Below are 22,258 nucleotides of genomic sequence, written 5' to 3'. Positions count from 1 at the left end.
ATAAAGCACGCACAACTGCTTCCAACATTGAGACTCCAAGAATGAGGACTAATGGAGGGTGGAATCTTGGATAACTCGGAGGGTGACTAAGCTGGCCAATGAGCAGTTGGGAGATGGCGGGCCAATCACAACCACGCTCACTACTCTACACGCCCCCAGTGCGGCAAATTTGAAATTTTAAGTGCTCCGTGAAAGTGCTTAAATATGGGAATTTCAGATATGAAAGCCTCCACTGTATATGACAAACGGAGATTGGCGGTTGAAGATCATGACTGAGCTTTTGGAAGTATTGCTGACCGCCGGGCAGTGGCGGCAGTTGAATGGGAGCATACAGATAATTGTTGCCATAAGTTTGAAATATTTTGAAGGGGAATGTGCCAAGAGGTTGGTGCACCGATGACCATTGCCATCAGCCATCGGTTATTTCAAGTCCTGTGGTTGGCAAGTGTGTAGGAACATCTCAGTTAGTCCTCAGAATCACAGGAAAGGTTGATTATGGGGTGGTGCTTGGAAAAGAGGAGTAGATTGACAAGGCAAGGGTGGGAAAGGGGAGGAAGGCAGGAAAAGAGCTGATGGTGAGGGAGTTTGGATAGGGTGGGAATGGAGGAAGAGGTGGGAATCGAGAAGGGGATGAGGTGGGAAAGCACAAGAGGAGGGGATGAGGTGGGAAAGCACAACACATTCATTTTTCTCATGAGAACCTTTCAGACATCAGTGACTACTCATCTATCTATAATTCCAGCAATCTCTGTGTGTCTGTCTGTCTCTGCGACCGCCGTTTCTCGACGACCACCGGTCCGATCTGATTGAAACTTGCCAGGAATATTGCCGGGGACCCGCGGATGTGCCTTTTCAAGGTTTGATATTAATCGGATGAGCGGTTCCCAAGTTACGGCCATTTTATTGCTTTTTTTCAGTGTTGGAAAGGTGTATGTATCGCAGCTGAAGTGTCGTTCCACCTTGTCATGCCATTTTTTCCCAAATATATCTCAGAATAATGATAACAGAATAATAATAATAATAGCACAATAATTGGCATTAATAAAAAGAATAACGTGATACAATGACCAATGTCTGTCAACCAATAACGACCTATATATTGTCTGTTGACCAATAACGTCTGTCAACCTCTGTCAACAGGATACGGTGCTATGATGGCACAATTAATATTTATTTATTTATTTATTTTTGCACGATTGACATCACAGTTCTTCTTCATCTTCGTTTGGTATGACGTCACAATCGACGCTGGGGACCTGAGTGTGTGCCTTTTCAAGGTTTGATATCGTTCTTCATCCGTTTCAGCTGTTTCCCAAGTGTTTCCCAAGGTTTGAATTAATTGTTCAAATTATTAATTAATCCCAAGGTTTGAATTTTCTCAAGGGAAACAGCTATTTCCCAAGGGTTTGAAAGCTGTTTTTTTCCCAAGGTTTGAATTAATTGTGGTGCTTGGTAGACATTTGTGAATACATTTACAGAGGGGCGAGAGAGGAGGGGGGGAGAGAGGGGGGTGAGAGAGAGGGGAAGTCGCAATTCAAGCGAGGGGGCGAGAGGGGGGGGCGAGAGAGAGGGGGCGTCAATTTGATATGACGTCAATTGTGACGCTGGGGACCTGAGTATGTTTCCCAGGTGTTTCCAAAGTTATGGCCATTTATGATACGGTTGGTCCGATCTAATTGAAAATAATGCCCCAATCCAGTCGTCGTTTATGAGAGCGAAGGAACGAAGCTGCAGCTACGGGCACGCACTAGTGGATATAATCGCTCATCCATACCTTCCTAAACTGCCAGTCCTGCCCATGTCTACATACCCATGCCTCTATCCCTAATGCTTCTAGGTACCTCTCCACTGTTTTTTTCTGCTACTATCTTCACCTTTCCATGGAGATCATTCCATGCATTAACTCCTCTCTGAGTGAGTTATTCTAGTCTTGCCACTGTCTATTCTCCTGAAAAACGCTTCTGTATTTATTGTCTCACTACACTTTTATATCTCAAACACCTTTCAGATTCCATTAAGAATGATGAAATACATTTAAGTCTGAGGTGGGAATGTATTGTATGGATGGATGGAATGAAAGTGGTGATGTATTCGTAGCTCGGAGGAAGGGCGAGTGGCAGTGTAAAGAATAAAGATGTATGATTTGGGGAAGGAGGCTGAGGGTAGAAAGTGCTGATAGTGTTGGAGGAAGATGAGATATCCAAGTGAAGGAAGAAAGGCTTACTTTCTCAGTTGAAAAAAATTGGTAATGGCCCTTGATTGTTTTTGTAAACAAATATTTGTTCGTTTTTCTTTATCCCCCGCCGTGTGGCGGAAGGGGGATATTGTTGTCACCCAGATCGTCCGGCTGTCCGTCCGTCCGTCCGGGCGTCAACATTTATAGCTGTGAGTGCGATAACTCATAAACTGTTCGCCATATTGATTTGAAATTTGGGTCACACGTGTACCACCTGAAAATGAAGAACCCTATTGATTTTGGGCGTGGCCGGATCCAAGATGGCCCACTGGGGCGGCCATCTTGAAAAAAATGTTTTTTTGTAATAAATGGAAAACCGCTTATCTAATTTCAATTATTTTTGGTTCCTACGTTCCTCACCCCTGGGGAACTTTTTTGAGATGATGACCAAATGGTGTCTTGTTTCCAATTCACCTCCCTCATTATCTGGAATATGTATGAACTTTTTCATTAAATGGCGGGGGATGGGACCAGAATGGGACAATGCCCGTCATGATTAGAGCTTCCTATATTCACCTTGCCCCTCTGACGCCGACAGTGTTGCAAAGTTCCTGCTTTGGCAGCACAGTGAGCTCACTCCTCGACCAGATAGGGAAATTGCCACAGACTTGGTACCAATTCAAAGTATGTACCTGGAAGAAAAATAATAAGTAAGTGAAAACCAGGATGCAAGTCCTCATTGAGGGCACAGCCCCCAACCACACCTTAAAAAAATAAGACGTGTAGATTTTACATTCATATCACTAAATAAATAAATATCTTGATAGTGGGGATGGTAAAGCCAAGATAAAAAAAATAAAAATAAAATTAAAGATGGCATGTTTGGCCTGGAGAAACGAGCTCAAATGAGCTAAGATCCTCGTCCTTTTAATGATGTCATTAAAACGAATATGATGTCATTGTGATGTATCAGGTTTGCGATAAATTATCTGTGCTAATGCCCGGTTTGATTCCCGCAAACAAAATTCAAACAGCTTGCCCAGTTTCGGAGATAATGGTATTGGTGATTTCCATTAGCGGCGATATTATGACGTCAACTTTTTTTCTGGGAAGAATTTCCAAAATCGGAGATGGTTACTGCCTGCGCGTGGGCTTTCTGCATATACATGGCAGGTTTCACGAAGATCCGATGAAAACTCTGGGTTGTGAAACAAAAAATAGGAATGACGTCATAATTGATATGACGTCATAGTGATGTATCATATGTGCGGTAATTCATCTCTGCTAATGCCCTGTTCGATTCCCGCAAACAGAATTCAAAAAGCTTGCCGCGTTTCGGAGATAATTTTTTAGGCGATTTCCATTTGCGGAGATATTTTGACGTCATAACATTTTTCTCGGAGGAATTTTCAAAATCGGAGATGGTTACTGTCTGCACAGGATATTTCTACATGTATTTGCTAAGTTTGAGGAAGTTTCGATGAAAACTGTAGGCTGTGAAACAAAAAAGTTCACAATAAGAAGATGAAGAACAACAACGTGAGTAAGACTTAGAGATCCTCCACGAGGATCTAAAAAATGGACTTTCCGGTAACCCGAACTACCACAATAATTCCTGCTGAACCCCAATTTTTTTTTCTCTCTTTGCGAGGGCTGACTTCCATCCGGGTGTCCATTTTATGTCCCCTGTCAAGCGCTCAGCATGGCATTACTTTGTAGTCGAGTCAAAATACCACCTGACCCACAACAAATTCCAACAATAGGTTTTTCAGTGGTTTTCTTTCCTACTGGATAAACTGATCAACAGAAAAAAGTATACCAAAATCTGACATCCGGAAATGGGTTAAAACAGTCATTTTCAAGATGGCCGCCACCGGGCTTTGAAATAACTAAAACAGCTATAACTTCTTCAATAATTGTGATAAATACATAATTGTTGGTTCTGGTCCATGGTTTTAATTGATCAGCAATCCACTGGTGTCAATAAAATTTAGATCTGATCAGTATTTAACATGAAATCCAAGATGGCGGCAAAATTCAAGAGTGCTAAAATCAATATATTTTCCATCTGAACCAAAATCACTGAACACCTGGTTCCACTGAAACATTTATTTGTGAACATTACATAATGGCAGTTTCGGTTACAATTTCAGTCCTCATCACTGTCCTCTAGTTCCTCAGAGGCTTGATTTAGTGGATTGTCACAAAACGTCACTTGGCATGATCCACATGCCGACGTACACGGAAGCCCATTCTTTCTGCAGCTGCAATGGGGTGTGTCACAAGCTGTGGTGCAGTTGCAGTGTATCATCTTCAGAAGTGTCTGGTGCAGCATTCATGGCAGTCATGATAGGTATAAATCGATTGTCTTCAAGTCCCCAGCCCCAGTCCAGAGGATCGAGGTCACCCTCCATCCTCATCCAAACCATGACCTGGTAGTACACTCGGAGACAATGAAACTTGGTGGCAGATTCCGTTGGGGGAAGACGTTCAGGTGTAATGAAAGACCTGGCAGCAGCGACCTTCTTTGTGAATATCTTGTAACGCATGGCTGCAAGAGAACTTGTGCTATCCCCGCCAAATATAACTGCCATCGCTTGGCTGCCAAGTTTCTTTATTCCAGCGTGGCTGACGCCTCTCGAAGTGAATGTATCTGCACACAACTCGAGGCCTTGATCATCTTCCACGAGTTTCTGAAAGACTGATTTTTTTTTTCCCAATGCCATACACACAAGATGTTGAATCACATCCTGCGAAGGCATGCAGGAATAATAGTTGAGTGCACAACTTATTCCCAAGAAGATGCTTTATCCGATTGATGTCATATACTTTCAGATTGCTTCTTGACTGGTTGTCTGATCTGAAATATAGTGGTTTTCCATCTGGTATACAGTAATGGAGCATAAGCATCAAAAAATCTGTGTCCTCTCCGATTAGTGTGGTGGAATGCAGAATTGTGCTGTTTACGGCTGTCTTGGCAATGTCCACATCAGCGTCCCCTTCTGCCTGAATAACTGTGCAGCCCACTTTCTTCAGCTGATCACCTATTAAGGTGATCAGCTGTTGCTTGTTACTGCCGACACATAGGAATTCATCTCTCTTTCCATCAAATTCAGTTTCTCCGGTGAAGTTCACAGTCTGATAGCTGTTGGCTTGTCCCCGTTTCTGCTGAGTGTTATCCTTTATCGAAGGGCCTGCACCATAGCCATAAAAAACAACAGTTGCTGTCCCATAGTGTTTTGTTGTGAAGTCCGCATATGCTCTGGCTATTTTGCCATATGTATCTCCCTTCTTCCATTTGAGCTTGTGCAGCAAGGATCCACCATCAAGAACATACCTTTCAGTCTTAAGGTGTGCTGAAGGTGTGCTGTCAGGTACTCCTTCACATGCCAGTGCCTTGGTACAGTGGTCGTTGACGGCTTGAGTGAGTTGAGGTTTGTCGGCCTTCCTCAAGATCTTGTTGTCCTCAAAGAGGGATGGAGGGTATGGACTGAGCTCAAAACTCATCACGTCCTCAAGTGACAAATCACCTATCTGGGATACCACCAGGAATCGCTGGAATAGCAGACTGAAGTCGATGGTTCTGTGAGGAGCAACCTGGAGAGCATTAGAATTTCCCAGGGTCTTTGCTTTCTCTGTCCTCTTGATGGAGAAGGAAAACACAGGTTGTCCAACTATTCTCTCGATGATTTTGTTCCCAACAGCTTTATATTCATGCACGTTGATATCTTCGCTTGCCACGATACCATTTATGATATTTCTCAATGTACGATCAGAGGAGAAAGGTGAAAATGCATTCAGCTTTGTGCTTATCTTCGAGAGGTCGAATGCATGTCTTTCAATTCTGGTACCAGTTGCTTCTTTATGCTGTTCGCTTGTTGTGTATGTGAGATCATTGAAGTCCTGCATGGTGACGTTGACCTCAGATGTTATAGGGGCTGACATTGTCCACAATGTTAGGTGTTCCTCTGTCATCTTACTGCCACGAGTCAAGCCACCGGTGCTCTTTAGTGATCTCATGAGTGTTTGTTTGATGACGAGATCACAACTGAGGCCTGCCCAAAACTGGTTTGTTCGCCGGATTTGCTGTTGAAAGGCCCTGTCAACACACGTGAACTTCGCTTCCTGGACGGTTTGGATGGTCCTTGTTTCTTCTTTTGATTCAGGATGTCATGTTGATTTATATACCGTTTACGACAGTCCGTGTGTACCTTGCATCCAGCCGCCACATAAACATCGTCACTTTGATGAATTCTTCTGATGAATTTGCACAACGTCACTTCCATCCTCAAGCCTCTCCTTGCAAATTGAACACTGATCTTCGTGCATCTCAGGAGCACTCATTCTTCAAACCTGAAACACAGAAAACAAAACATTCAGGGAAAGAGCATTCGAAGAAAGGGATAGGCTACTCAATCAGAGCCAAGGACATTCCTCTGACATGTAATACATCACATATAATTACTGGTAAGAGAAGACTGAAAACCCTTTTGTTAGAATTTGATAAATGTTGGGTGATTGCCTCACAGAGGTTTGATTATATAGACACAATTTATTGATTTTACGCCCTTCATTTTTTTGCCGCCATCTTGGATTTCATGTTAAATACTGATCAGATCTAAATTTTATTGACACCAGTGGATTGCTGATCCATTAAAACCATGGACCAGAACCAGCAATTATGTTCTTATCACAATTATTGAAGAAGTTATAGCTGTTTTAGTTATTTCAAAGCCCTGTGGCGGCCATCTTGAAAATGACTTTTAACCCATTTCCAGATGTCAGATTTTGGTAGACTTTTTTTTCTTTTGATCAGTATATCCAGTAGGAATGAAAACCACTGAGAAACCTTTTGTTGTGGGTTTGGTGGTTGTTTGTCATAAATTGACCCGACTATAGGTCAACTTCTGCTTCTCTCTCAAAAACCTCATCGTCCTCATCTGTCGAAATAGATTCTGCAATGCCTTCGATAGTACCTTCTGATGATAATTTCGAACTGGTCGACGATGATTCTTCAATACGCTCTGGTGCCAACTGAGTTTTTTTTCTGCACGAAGTACAAAGTCTGTCATCTTTTTTTCACCTTTGAAGAAAACTTCATCAACATATCATTTGACACATTGCGAAGATCTTTGCGTTGTTTTGTTTTATGGCAGCTGAACGGATCGCAACAGTATTTTCAGAACTCCTTTCGATCTTCAGTCGCCATGCTTACTGCAAAATATGCAAAGACTGAGATGAGCCCATTTATAACTTAATTCGATGATGGTTATACAAAAAAATGTACACTTAAATACCAATTGACACAATAGGCAGAATAATTTTTCGCAAATGATGCAATATATACATATTGTTGTGGTTACCAAATTCGCAAACCACCATTCAGGTCCCTTAGGTGAGATATCTCGGTAAGTATATGTGTAGTTAGGCCCAAACCCGTTGTCTAGTGGGGATACATGTCATTTATGCATGCTGCGACTCTTCAGGATAGCCGTTTTTCTTTTACTATCTTTATTTTGGACCAACCGCCATTGTCACCACCACCACCACCAACCACAACATCAACCACCCACCGCGGCGCCGCTTCACGTCACACCTCGCAACCGTCGCATCGCCACCGTTCTTGCGCCGCTTGTGGGTACCGGTGTTGGACTCGTGCAGGGCGCGCGCCGAACAGCGTGTACAAAACCACGGATTTTCAGCTCCAAAAACGGATCAAAAACGACACACGCCCACTTTTGTTCCGTCCAATCGGTGAGCGAGGGGCGATTTGGCCCCGCCTCCAGGGCGTTGGAGGGTGATCGCTATATGCAAATTTATGGATCAAAATGCATTCACGCCCACTTTTTCTCGGGCCAATGGGGAGCGAGGTGAAAGGTCGAAGGGAGGGGGTCAAAGATGAGAGAGCGAAGCCACGGGGCTTATATAAGCGGCCGCGTTCGTCAAGTCGAGGGAGTTAAGACTTCGCAGTCGGTGGAGTTGGGAAGAAGAAGCAAGAAGGAGTTGGTCGTCTTCGTCGTCGTCGTGTGCGTTGGAGTCGGAGCGAAGAGGACGGAGCTGTGGAGAGGCGGCGAGGGCAGACGAGGGGGTGCTCGCGTCGTGCCGGGAGCTGCACACCAGGGAGGCCGACGGCGCGACCTGGTCGAGGTGGACACGCTCGTCGCGGGACTCGAGACAGAGTAGAAATCCTCCTTTCCCCCGAGCATCAGCAACCCCCTCCTGTTTCCCCCCCGCGCTGAGATAGTGCGACCAAGGGGGCCCCCTTCCCACCCCCTACCAGACACTGTCCGCGAGGCCCGCGGAGTTGAGGCACCATCGCCGCTCCGCGTCTCATCACCAGACGGGTAGGCCCGACCCGGTCTCGGCCTCAGGCCCGCCTCATCCTTGAGGGTTTTCTTTTCCTTGGTTTTGGGTATGTGTTGTCGGCGCCGTCTGTGAAGTAAAATTGTATAAGTGTTGCCGTGTGCTCGCGTAATCGGTATTAGATCTGCATTGTCGCATTTGCTTTTTGTGTAAAATTGCATTGTGTTTCTTTTCCTTTTCTATGTGCTTTTGGTGGAATTGAATATGTGTGCTTTCCGTTCATCGCGAATAAATGTGCTTTGTGTTGAACTGTTTCCCGCTTCGCTTCGTCATTTCTTTCATTGAATCCTCATCTTGCTTCACGTAAAGGGTTGGTAGTGGGCTGAATACGCCCGATAATTAATCGAACCGTCGAGGCCGACGATAACACCGCTCGGTTATCCCGATAGTACGGAACGGGTCGCTTAAGTGGCCCGTGTCCGAAGTCGACCTGCGGCGAGGTGCGATCGCCCGGTCTACCCTCCGTGTGGGTACTTAGGTAGGTCGAATTTGGCGAGCAACCCTATCCCACGCGGGGGCTGATTGGCTCGATCGCGGTGAGACCGAAAGGTCCACCCGTGACTGGTTCCCGGCGTTAGTCCGAGAGGGTCACGACTGGATTGTCCGTCCGGTGGGCGACGTGCCGCGATTCGAGTTACGTGGCCGCCAGCACGCCGGCGGGCGCGAATCCGTAACAATATATATATATATATATATATATATATATATATATATGTGTGTATATATATATGTATATATATATATATATATATATAGTCCAGAGATGATGATTGTCAATTTCAGACATAAAGTCGCCTGCCAGCAGGTGACGTCATTGGAACGATGACGGCAAACGTCGCCCAATGTCGACTCAAGAATTTGTGATATGTGGACCCCGAACAATAAAACCATCATCACACTTGAACCCATTGAGATCCCATTTTAATTTATGCTGAGGTGTTGGAGTATATGAAGGGGTATTCTCGCACGAAAAAATCGGGATCATCGGTTTGGCTGGGGGGCGGGGGCCCAAGGTCAAAGGGCGCCCCAAACTATAACTTTTTGAATTACTGTTTCGGAGTGATTTTACTTTACGCGATTCGAAAGATCTCGCTTTTATGAGCATTTTGATACCAAGATCATCCAAATCGGACCACTACAACCTGTGATATGGCCACTGGAAGATTGTGGGTCAACCGGGGGCGCCCAAATTTGGGGGGGGCCTTAAATGGGCCCCGATGGGCCCCCAGGTCTGAAAATTGACACACAATGTTTTACCGTGGATACAAACACTTGCACAAAAAAAAGAGTGAAATCTGAGACGGTGTCAAAATTTCGCTGAAAAATGTGTACACTTGACATGAAACGCCCCAACTGCCCATCAGCCACATCAGACAAAAACAAACAAACACCTGTCGTTTTGCTAATAGGAGTACAGGGGAGTGGAGGAGTGGTGAGAGGATGGAGGGTGGGGGGAGGGGGCGAAGGGGGAGGGGGCGAAAGGGGGGGTGGGGAAGCCAGACAGTCCTTTCGGATTTGTTTCGAAATACTGCATATTAAAACAAGAATATGATATCTTGTGCTCTCAATGTTACAAGTTTATAAACTAGAGGGGGAGCACTCGGTAGAGTGCTAAACCTCCGCCGCCAATACTGCGAGGTCACTCAAGTGAACCTGATATCCTATTCATTCAATTTGACGTCAACACTCAACAGTGCTCACAGAGTTAGGGTTTGCAACTTTCCCTTTTACTTTTAACTTTTACATGCTCAATTCATTCGTCATAACTAGATTCCTTGAGACAGAAATTGATTTTACGTGGGTATATCCACCTGAAGTTCCAAAATCAGCCGCAGTTATAATTTTGGCATGTTTTCTGTTGGAAATCACTTATAACATGTAGAAATGCAAAAAAAAAAATAATCGAAATTTTGTTGAAAAAAAAAGTTGCAAAAAATTTTTTCTCTAACAATTTTTTTTTTGGGGGGGGGGGGTTGGAAATCACTTATAACATGTAGAAATACCAAAAAAAAAAATTCAAATATTTTTTCAAAATGGCCGCCATAGCGGCCATATTGGATTTTGGACCAAGTCCAAAATCTAATGGCATGATCCTTGGACCATACCTAATCCCCCCCACCAAGTTTCGTCGAAATCCGTCAAGTAGTTTTTCCGTAATACTGTTCACAAACAAAGAAACAAGCAGTCATAGACTGGTACTTACGAAATCATCAACTTGACCTCTGACCTTGTCTAATAAAAGCTGTCTCTGGAGAAGGTAGCGACACAAACCAGAAGTTTCTACGATGATTCTGTACCAAACCATCAAAAATCGAATGTTTTGGATGTTTAACCTCACTGTGACCTTGACCTTTGACCGATTTTGACCAAGGCCCGGTCACACCTTGACGTTTTAGCCAGCGATGGCAACGTATTAAAATGTATGTAAAACGCTGGCTGACGTTGAACTTTTGATGTTTTTTTTTTAAGATTCGGACGTATTCATAACGAGTTGGTCGTATGCATAACATATTAGTAATGGACACAGAACGTTTCGTTGTGTTATAGATAACTTATACCAACGAATGCTGAACCTGTTGTTGGCCTACACAACCTATGCCCAACGATAGTCTAACTTCGGCATAGCGCGTTGCACGCATCGCCGACGATGTCGTGACGTAGCCTATTAAAAGGCTGACGCACAACGATTCAAATCATAACTGCCGTAGAAATGGAAGTGTCAACATCGCGGTCACACCTTGGCGATCTTGCCAGCGTATGCCGACCTAAGAAAAATGTGTCTAAAACGTTGGGGGCACGTCAAATACGGTATGAGTAAGTTTGGTATACGTGAGTAGAACGCTAAAGTACGCTATCATACGTCGTAGTAAGTAGAGTACGTCAAATTTTAAACATGTTCAAAATTTTACGACGTACTTGCCGTATGACACACGTTCCGCATGCGATGGGGAAAAGTTTTACACACGATATGTGGACGCTTACACACGTCCACAAAGGCTACTTATAAGCTACTCATAAGTCGAAACACGTCGCCGTAATGTCTTTTTTACGCGAAACTTATTTCTAATTTATGTTTGGCGTGCTTTGAACCAATTCTTTACGTAGTCCCAACACACATCGACGTATGTAGACGTATTCCAATGACGTCATCCGGTCGACAAAAAAAAAGAAAAAAGAATGTGTTTCTCGCTTACAACTGCCATATAAAAACGTGTTCCCAGCGGTTTTGGGAATTGGTATATAAAAATGGTGTTCATAAAAGGGGAACCCAACAGTGTTTTCGAGTCCTTTTTGAGTCGATGTCCATGTCAGCAGTATCAGTATCAGTATTAGTATTAGTAGTAGTTTGTTCATGTTGGCAGTAGTAAGTGAGTGTGAGGGGGAGGGTGTGGGTTATGATGGATCGTCCTTGCGTTTAACGATTTAACGATTTAAATGATAAACTCAACGATTTAAATGGCTGCATCTCCACTATTGAAAGTAGACGCTTGCGCTCAACAATTGGATTTTTTTACACTCAACGACTTTTAAACGGTACCACTCAACTAGTTTCATTGTTTACAATGAACGATTTAAATTGCTGTCACTCGCCTTTGTTTTTTGACGCTGGCGCTCGGAAATTTTAATCGTTTCTGTTGAACGTGCTAAATCGCTCAAACCCCACCATTGAAAGTAGGCGCTTGCGGTCAACAATTTGATTTTTTTTTACACTCAACGACTTTTAAACGGTACCACTCAGCTCGTTTCATTGTTTACAATGAACGATTTAAATTGCTGTCACTCGCCTTTGTTTTTTGACGCTAGGGTTTGGAAATTTGAAGCGTTTCTTCTGAACGTGTTAAAACGCTCAAACTCGACTATTTTAAATAGACGCTGCCGATGGACAATTGGAATCATAGCCAAGCTAGACATCGAAGTGTGAACATCCTCGTCATGCCGAAGAAAAGTTTGAAGAATGCTGCAAATAAGTGTCCTGGCCGTGGCCGTGGACGCTGACGCAAGGACGATCCATTATACCGACGTCTTTCAGCCTATGAGTAACTTAAAAGTAACGTCTGTCGATGTGTGGCAACGATCGCGTAACGTGCCAACAACACGTTAATCATAGGTTAGAAATAAGTTTCGGGTACGCTAAACATTACCTCGGCGTGTCTCAACTTATGATTAACTTACAAGTAGCATGTGTTGACGTCTGTCAACGATCGCAGACCGTGCATACAACTTGTGGCCAGCGTAGCGGAACGTGTGAGTCATACGCCGGCATACGTCGTGAAATTTCAAGCATGAAAAAATTTGAGGACAACCGAAAAGTACAACGTTTAAAGCCAGCGTACAACGACGTATGGCAGTGTTTTTCAGCGTGCTCTCAATGTTATCAAAACTTACCCATAACATATTCAACGTATGCCAGCGTTTTAGAAAGAAAATTCAAAAATCGGCATACGTTGGCTAAAACGTCAAGGTGTGACCGGGCCTTAATCAGCACTAGCCACCGCCCTCCTGAATCACGTGGTGTAATTTGTCATTGGTAGCTTCTTCCGTTCTCGAGTTATCTATACCAAACCATCAAAAATCGAATATTTGACCTCACTGTGACCTTGACCTTTGACCGATTTTGACCAAAATCTAATCAGCGCGAGCCATCACCCTCCTGAATCACGTGGTGTAATTTGACATTGGTAGCTCCTTCCGTTCTCGAGTTATCGTGCCGACAAACAAACAAACAGAAACGGAAGTCATCAATATACTTACGAAATCTTTAGATTTCGTAAGTAACAAACAAACAGAAAGGGGTGAAAACAGTAACCTCCGATCTTCGATGGCGGAGGTTAACAAGTCCTACATTAATACCTTTTTAATGTGTATTTGCAGTGCCAGAATGTCAGCTGGTCATCTAAACAAGAAAGATGAATTGTTTAATGACATTATCAACTTGTTTGAAGAACATGGATGCAATTTCCTGAAAATAACAGCAGAAGCTGAATGGTGCTATGTCACTCAGTTCTGTATGTCAGACCTAAAAGACAGTTTAAAATTAGAAGGATGATATAAAGAATATTGTTGTGGTTACCAAATTCGCAAACCACCATTCAGGTCCCTTAGGTGAGATATCTCGGTAAGTATATGTGTAGTTAGGCCCAAACCCGTTGTCTAGTGGGAATACATGTCATTTATGCGTGCTGCGACTCTTCAGGATAGCCGTTTTTCTTTTGCTATCTTTATTTTGGACCAACCGCCATGATTACCACCACAATCACAACATCAACCACCAACCACAACGCCGCTTCACCACAACCGCCACGACCTTCCCGTCACACCTCGCAACCGTCGCATCGCCACCGTTCTTGCCCCGCTGTGGGTACCGGTGTTGGACTCGTGCAGGGCGCACGTCGAACAGCGTGTACAAAATCACGGATTTTGTGCTTCAAAAACGGATCAAAAACGACACACGCCCACTTTTTGCCGTCCAATCGGTGAGCGAGGGGCGAATTGGCCCCGCCCCCAGGGCGATCGATATATGCAAATTTATGGATCAAAAAGCCTTCACGCCCACTTTTTCTCGGGCCAATGGGGAGCGAGGTGAAAGGTCGAAGGGAGGGGGTCAAAGATGAGAGGGCGAAGCTACGGGGCGGATAAAAGGACCGTGTTCGTCAGTCCAGAGAGGCGGAGAGTAGGAGAGTAGGAGAGTCCAGAGGCGGAGAGTAGGAGAGTAGGAGAGTAGGAGAGTAGGAGAGTCGGAAACAGAGAGTCAAGACTTCGCGGGCGGTGGAGTTGGCAAGAAGGAGCTGGTCGTCGTGTGCGTTGGAGTCGGAACGGAGGGGACGGAGCTGTGGAAAGGCAGCGACACCAGACGAGGGGTTGCTCGCGTCGGGAGCTGCACCCCAGGGAGGCCGACAGCGCGACCTGGCCGAGGTGGAGACGCTCGTCGCGGGATAGTAAAAATCCTCTATACCCCGAGCATCAGCAACCCCCTCCTGTTTCCCCCCGCGCTGAGATAGTGCGACCAAGGGGGCCCCTTTCCCACCCCCTACCAGACACTGTCCGCGAGGCCCGCGGAGTTGAGGCGCCATCGCCGCTCCGCGTCTCATCACCAGACGGGTAGGCGCGACCCGGTCTCGGCCTCAGGCCCGCCTCATCCTTGAGGGTATTCTTTTCCTTGGTTTTGGGTATGTGTTGTCGGCGCCGTCTGTGAAGTAGAATTGTATAAGTGTTGCCGTGTGCTCGGTAGTCGGTATTAGCTCTGCATTGTGTTTTCGCTTTTACATTTGCTTTTTGTGTAAATTGCATTGTGTCTTTTCTGTGTGCATTTGGTGGAATTGTATATGTGTGCTCCCGTGTGCCGCGAATAAATGTGCTTTGTGTTGAACTGTTTCCCGCTTCGCTTCGTCTTTTCCTCTATTGAATCCCCATCTTGCTTCACGTAAAGGGTTGGTAGTGGGCTGAATACGCCCGATAATTAATCGAACCGTCGAGGTCGACGATAACACCACTCGGTTATTCTGATAGTACGGAACGGGTCGCTTAAGTGGCCCGTGTCCGAAGTCGACCTGCGGCGAGGTGCGATCGCCCGGTCTACCCTCCGCGTGGGTACTTAGGTAGGTCGAATTTGGCGAGCAACCCTATCCCACGCGGGGGCTGATTGGCTCGATCGCGGTGAGACCAAAAGGTCCACCCGTGACTGGTTCCCGGCGTTAGTCCGAGAGGGTCACGACTGGATTGTCCGTCCGGTGGGCGACGTGCCGCGATTCAAGTTACGTGGCCGTCAGCACGCCGGCGGGCGCGAATACCGTAACAATATATAGCATCTGAATTCAGAAATTTTGACTCTCCTCCTCCAATGTCCACCAAATTTAGCATGCATTTGATAAAATGGAAACCTTTTGATCCCCCCACCATCCCCACCAAAAAACTAAAAAAAGAATTACATAATCAGCTGGCCTTTCTGTGACTAAATTTTTATTTTTACCTCTGCCACCAAAGGTGAAGGATGTAATGCTTTCACCCCTTTCTGTTTGTTTGTTTATGTACAGGATATCTCAAAAAGTTGTGGACGGATCCAGATTAAATTTATGTATAGGTTTGCTGTGTGACAAGGACAAATTGATTAGATTTTGGTGAAGATCCGGATCAGGATCCGGCGACTAGAATTTTAAAAGTGATTCTTCACCATTGAGAGACAGGGTTAAAAACGTTATATAGCACTATATCTCAAAAAGTTGTGCACAGGTTCGGACGAAACTTGGTGGACACGTTGGGTGTGTCGCAAGGACAAATTTATTAGATTTTGGTGAAGATCCAAATCTGGATCTGGATACGAGCATTATTTAACTTTTTAAAGTGATTCTTCACCATTGAGAGATAGGGTCAAAAACGATATAGTACTGTTGCATGATATTTCAAAAATGTATTGAGCCCTATATGTTCTCGTGGATCAGGCATTACGTGGCAGAGGTATGCGCTCTACCGAGTGCCTTTCTATTTTGAACATGTTTTTGCACATTCTGTGTAATGTCCTCTGGTATGTTACAAAGCAACATTAAACCATCCACTGCTTAACAGAAAAGGAATGATGTGCTGCCAACTCCTCCAATATTTTCTAAATTGAAGGGATATAATGATACAAAAGGGAAGTGGATAAAACCCTAACAAATGTCCAGTACCACACTCAAAAATCATGCAGAGGTGCTGTATAGTCTTTCCTGAAGACTAACTATCCACCCAACCGTGGGTTGGACTCCATGCTGCCATTAAAAATCTTCAACTGTCTTCATTGATACAGCTGTTACCTGAATACTCAGCTGGAACGTCAAACAAAATGGCAAAAAAATGTAACACCCAACCAGAAATGTATCGGACCATGTCATAGTTGACCATTGCACATCTTCAACATTTAAGGTGGCATAAAGATACTTGCTGCTTGATTCCGCTATCAAAGACTCTGGCCTACAAAAGCCAGTTTTATTCGAAGAAAGCAAACACCTACAATCTCCATATCAAGTATGCAACGACACATTTGATGATAAATTACAGCTGTCGGTTCCAATTGATCTTTTTCACTATGTTCCAGGAGGGGCCCATATCAAATCACTTCGTTCTTGTGCGAGCGAATCATTCCGAAGAAGAAATACTGAACGAAAACTGCTTGAGTGATAGCTAAGGAAACACCACGTCTTCCTCAGTTCCACATCTTGAAGAAAATCTTCAGAGAGGTTTGAAAATGTTGCTCACTCATGCCATAGCATTATGGACTTTCTGTATAAGGAACTATTGATGGATTCTTCACTTGCAAATCACCCACAAACACAACAAAGACGAAGAGTGATATTTCTTGGCGAAGGAGGTCTTCTTCCAGACCTCCAAAAACTCAATACTGGATGTCCAACTGACACCTTTTGTGATATTCTGGCATCAACTAGGTCTTGTGATAGAGCAGGTTACAGCTGCTGAAAAACAGTGCCACAGCGTTGCCCATATGGCGGAATGGAGTTCATTAAAATATCTTATTCAGCGAGCTAAGGGCTAATGCCCGGAAGACACACCGATCCCATCCTCAGCACTTGTTCATATACAATTTACCCCGATAAATCCATATATCCATGCAGCTCTGAACTTCACTTCATATTTCGAAATACAATATAAGATGCATAGAGGACAATTCAATGCACAGCATCCAGATGACCACTACTGTGCAGCTTTGCTGAAGTGTAAATTTGTCTGCGTGATTCATGCCTATTCTACAGTTGTGATGAAGATCCCACTCGGGGAGCCAGATTTACCATTGTCTACAGGAGTTTGTGGCAAGAAAACCTTGGCACCAAAAAACACTGCAGTTGCTGCTTTGAATCATGACGTTCATCATATTGGAAGTTTAACTCTATCTGTTTACCTTAATGTAGACATCCCAACATGGTTCCAGTCCATTTCAACATGATGTTGTTATTTATTGAACATCAGATTAGCACTTTGGAATCTCCTAAAATATTCCTGAAAATTTTAGATGGTGGGACTGAACAAAGGAACACAGTCCAGGCTGTGAATTGTTTCGTCATGTACCTGTTCAAGAAACTCGACCGAGACATTATCATAGCAGCAAGGTGTGTGTGTGTACCTGGCCAAAGTTGGACAAATATGGTGGAGTGCGAGATGTCCATCTTGAACTTTGGTCTGCAGAACTGTGCCTTGGAGCATGACAGAGCATCTGAGTAGATAGATGCCAAACTGAAAAATTGTGGAAATATGAAGCGTATCAGAATGTTGCAAGGTACTTTTCCAGAAGTGAAGGGAGCATGGGCAAAGACCATCCAGTCATGCAAGGACATCATTGAATATCATTTTGAAAGGTTGTCAGTGAAAGGGAAGCACATCCAAGTTGAGCAGCCAGTGAAGGATTCTGAGATGGATGAAGTGTAGCAATTTCTTTTTAAGGACCTTTTCACAAGGTTAGACCCATGCAACCTTACAATGACGTCTACCATTAAAGGCATTGCTTCATATCAGAAATGACTGGGTGAACACTGGAGAGAGTGACTATTAATTATAGATCAAAAAAATGTAAGAATGAGGGATGCTGTACTCCAACCTGTAACACCAAACAGAAACTGCTCTGGCTTCCAGATCCATCCTCAATGCCAGACATGAAATCGGAGCCATTTCCCTGGACATATTGTATGCTTTTGATATGGTCTGGCACCCTGCCCTGCTCACCAAAACTCTCTTCCTATGGTATCCAAGGCCATCTCTACTCATGGCTCGCAGACTTCCTCTCCTCTCGCAGTCAACGTGTGGCCCTAAATGGAGTTCTCTCATCCCCTCTTCCTGTCCAGGCTGGAATTCCTCAAGGCAGCGTTCTGGGCCCTGTTCTTTTTGTGGTTTTCATCAATGATCTCTCTGACTCTCTGGAAAATCTTCTTTATCTTTTTGCTGATGACTCCACCTTCTGCCTTGCCATCTGTCATCGCTCAGATTAGACTCTTCATTCTCTGCAGATCTGGATAAAATCACAAACTGGTCGAACACATGGAACATGTCTTTCAATCCTGACAGATCGCACACTCTCACTATGTCTCTCCGAAACGACCGTCTGGAACCCCCCTCCATCAACTTTATCAATAATCCTCTGGATGAATTCCTTTCATTCAAGCTTCTGGGTATCACTATCTGCCATGATCTTTCCTAGGAAAGCCACATCACCCAAGCTGGCGTCCAAAGCCAGTCGCTGACTGGGCATCCTCCGTCATGCAAGGTCCTTTGGCACACCTGAGCTCCTGACCACATGCAAAGCTTTCGTCCACAGCCGGATGGTGCTCCCGCCTCTCACCTTTCTCGGCTTCATACTGTGGAAACCAAGGCATTTAGGATAATTGGTATCTCCCGCAACGAGGAGGGGTCTTTGGGTCTCTCACTGCAGGCAGGTCAGTGGTCTGTCTGTCTTCCACCGTCTCCTCTCCGGCCTTGCCCCCCCCCCCGACGTTGTGTCTGAGATATTGTTGCGAATCTGGAAACCATGAGCACACAACATTCAGGTCCTATAGATTAGTTATATCGGTAAGTATGTGTTTTATAGATAGCTTCCCTTCCCTTGTCTAATGGGTAAATAAATGTAAATGCACTGTGAGTTACTTTGATAGGGTTTTTCTTTTATTTATACACCTTCCCCTCGCTCTGACCAGCGCCATTGTCCTAATGCGAGGGATGGGTCTCCTTGGCCAATCAGGGACTTCACCACCTCAGATCGGGACTCCACCCAGAATGAGAGGGGTGGGCTCCTTGGCCAATCAGGGACCTCACGACCTGAGATCGAGAACGGGGAGGGCGGAGACGTACCCCCCCACCCCCGAAACAGGGTGAATAAGTACGTGGGCGCTCATCTTGTTGAGGTACATCACATCTCGTGGGACAACGCATCTCGTCTTGGCTGGTCTTGGAGGGGGTACTTCTTCTTGTCGTGGTGTTCGCCATTGGGGTCCTCGTCTTGCTGGGCTCGTCGTGCTGGTCTTCTCTCACCTTGGTCCTCGTCCTCGCTCTCCTCCTCCTCCTCCGCGGATCGAGCTGCCTAAAGACCGCACGGGACGGACAGGTCCAAAATAGACCCTGGTCTTCAGCTCGACTGTCCTCCGAGCTGAAGGCCTAAATAAAGGCTTTAGCCACTGTGTCTGTGTCTGTGTCTGTGTCTGTGTGTGTCCGTCCGTGGGCCCGTCCGTTAAGTAGTAAACTGTTTAAGTATTTTTGCTTGTATATACGTGCATTATTAGTATTCGGTTTAGTTCTGCCTCTTGCGTGCTCCCCTTCATTTCCCCGTTGTAATAAACCCCATTTGTTCATTGTATCTGCTCGTTCGTGTCCATTCCTTCATTGGCTGAGCATGCTGTGTGTTGGGAATTAGCTGGCCATTGCCGTTGTAACGGGACAATCGGACTGACGGTTCTTTGCGATTAAACCGCTCGGAATCGCACATGGAACGAGCATGCTAAGCGACTCGTTTTGTACGAGTTCCGTCGAGGGTGAATTTCCCCGGTAGATTCCCCGCATGGATACTTAGGTATATATAAATTTGGCTATTCACCCTATTCCACATGGGTGACCTGTTGGCGATCTTCGGTCCAGTCAGGACCCGTTTGCTCCGGAGTGACGACCTAAATTCCGGGCGATCGGTCGAGCCGACGCTGCAGCTCCATCTCGCGGCCGACGTCCGGCCCCGCATCAATATATCTCCCCCTCCCCCCATATTTCCACAGGGTGCTCAATTCCGCCAGCAACCTCAATCACGTGGTTCGTTTCTACCGATACACCCTAACTCGAGAAGGTTCGTGATCACGTGGTTCGCTTTTACCGAGACAAAGTGGGCTGTGAATTATGGTCTTTAAGATGTGTGCTGTGTTGATAATTGGTAGTGGGGGGGGGGGTGTGAGGTGAGGTGAATACTGGATAATCTTGGCCCTGCCATTTTTGACGGGCTTCACACTAGTTAAATATATAAATCGAAGGAATCGGATGTCAGTTCGACATTCTTACCTTTTTATTTTCAAACAGTTTGATACAATACCCAAATGCACAGGTGGTATCCAGGATGTGGGGGTGTGGTAGTGGGTGTATAACAATTGCTATGTTGCCGTAATGCAGATTAAATTTAAGTGCGTTGTTCGAGGGTGGTGGAGGGGATTAAAGATTCTTATTGTGTATCTTGTGATTAAAGTGATTGTGATTAAAGTATCTACTTTGTGGATGTCCCCAAAGGGTGTAAAATCTGGGATTTCTGTTGACTGGAAAGAGTCTAATATCTAAATTCAACAACATTTTCAGGGATGACGAATGGGAGATTAGTATTCAATTTCCTCATATGTCCTGTTGAGCCATTTTAATGATGTGCTGTCTTTGTCACTTCTGTGGTTGGAGTGGGGTGGGGGGGAGGCGTTTTGTACCCCTGACCTGACTCTGGGTACCCTGAGAATACATACAAAATTTTGTGAAGATTGGCCCAGCCGTTGTCAATTCTATAATGATCAGACGTACGTACATACATATTACACACGTACAGAGAATTATGTTATTATGGTATAATATATATTTTTTCATTTAGGTTTCTAAAGATATTTTCCATCAATTCTAATTTTTAGAAGAGTGACCCCACAATATGGACTATTGAGAATCAAACCCAGGACATGACTACGTAGAGTCGAGCATTCTACCAATTTTGGCGCTTCTTCCACTCTGTAATGTATTGATGTTGGCAACATGGAGCCCTTTTAATTGCATCTTCCCCTTTAATTTAGAAAGCGTTTGTGTTTATTTTCTTTTTATAATTAAAAAAGTAATTAAAGTGCATACCAACAAAGTGTGTAATTAATTGTCCAGGTTTTTCATACATCCCGTAGCCTGTTGTGACTCGGAGATGATCACTGTCGTTCTTCCAGGGAATGGTTGTGGATGAACGTTGGTTCATGACATGATCCATATTCTGGATTTCTCTGCTATGTGCATTGTGGAGTACACTTCGTGTCACACTTTTGTAAAAGTGGACGTTGTGCTCGATTTTTTTTTTTTTTTTTTTTTTTTTTAAACATATATATTGTTGCGAATTCGCGCCCGCCGGCGTGCGGACGGCCACGTGACTCGAATCGCGGCACGTCGCCCACCAGACGGACAATTCAGTCATGACCCTCTCGAACCAACGCCGGGAGCTAGTCACGGGTGGGGGTTTAACCTTACCACGATCGTGCCAATTGCCCACCCGCGCAGGATAGGGTTGCTCGCCAAATTCGACCTACCTAAGTACCTGCACGAATGGTCGACCGGGCGATCGCACCATGCCACAGGCCGACTCCGGACACGAACCGCTTAAGCGGTCCGTTCCGTGCTACAATGATAACCGAGTGGTGTTATCGTCGGCCTCGACGGTTACGATTAATTATCGGGCGTATTAAGCCCACCTACGAATCCTTTACGTGAAGCAGGATGGAGTGTCAATTAAAAGGAAGGAGACGAAGCGAAACAGGAAAACAGTTCAACACAATGCACATTTATTCCGCGGCACACGGAAAGCACATATATACAGCCACAATAATCAAAATGCACATATAAAGCGATAGCAAGAGTTAAACCGAATCCGCGTACACACGGAAACGCTTATACAGTTCTACTTTACAGAGGGCGCCAACACACATTTACTCAAAAGCAAAGGAAAGAAGCCACCCTCATAGACAAGGGGGCAGACGGGGCCCG

At 44.9% G+C, this 22,258-nt stretch overlaps 2 protein-coding genes across 5 annotated transcripts in view; one reads left to right on the top strand and one right to left on the bottom strand.

Moving 5' to 3' along the window:
• Positions 1-22,258, top strand: part of LOC147016697 (BTB/POZ domain-containing protein 2-like) — a 73,730-nt gene that overhangs the window by 5,446 nt on the left and 46,026 nt on the right. The gene's annotated exons all lie outside the window — the stretch shown is intronic.
• The window catches only part of FAN1 (FANCD2 and FANCI associated nuclease 1), a 131,033-nt gene continuing 112,884 nt past the window's right edge, over positions 4,110-22,258 (bottom strand). For both annotated transcript variants that reach the window (XM_085845631.1, XM_085845632.1), the window contains exon 15: positions 4,110-6,529. In XM_085845631.1, coding sequence (XP_085701757.1) covers positions 6,517-6,529 — 13 coding nt within the window. In that variant the 3' untranslated portion in view covers positions 4,110-6,516. The remainder of the gene's footprint in view (positions 6,530-22,258) is intronic.

The sequence above is a fragment of the Eptatretus burgeri genome, chromosome 11, assembly GCF_056783735.1.
Source record: "Eptatretus burgeri isolate ZD-2024b chromosome 11, Ebu_testis_v1, whole genome shotgun sequence".
Classification (NCBI taxonomy): domain Eukaryota; kingdom Metazoa; phylum Chordata; class Myxini; order Myxiniformes; family Myxinidae; genus Eptatretus; species Eptatretus burgeri.
Note: the sequence above shows the minus strand (reverse complement) of the source record. Positions and strands in the feature narration are given on the sequence as shown.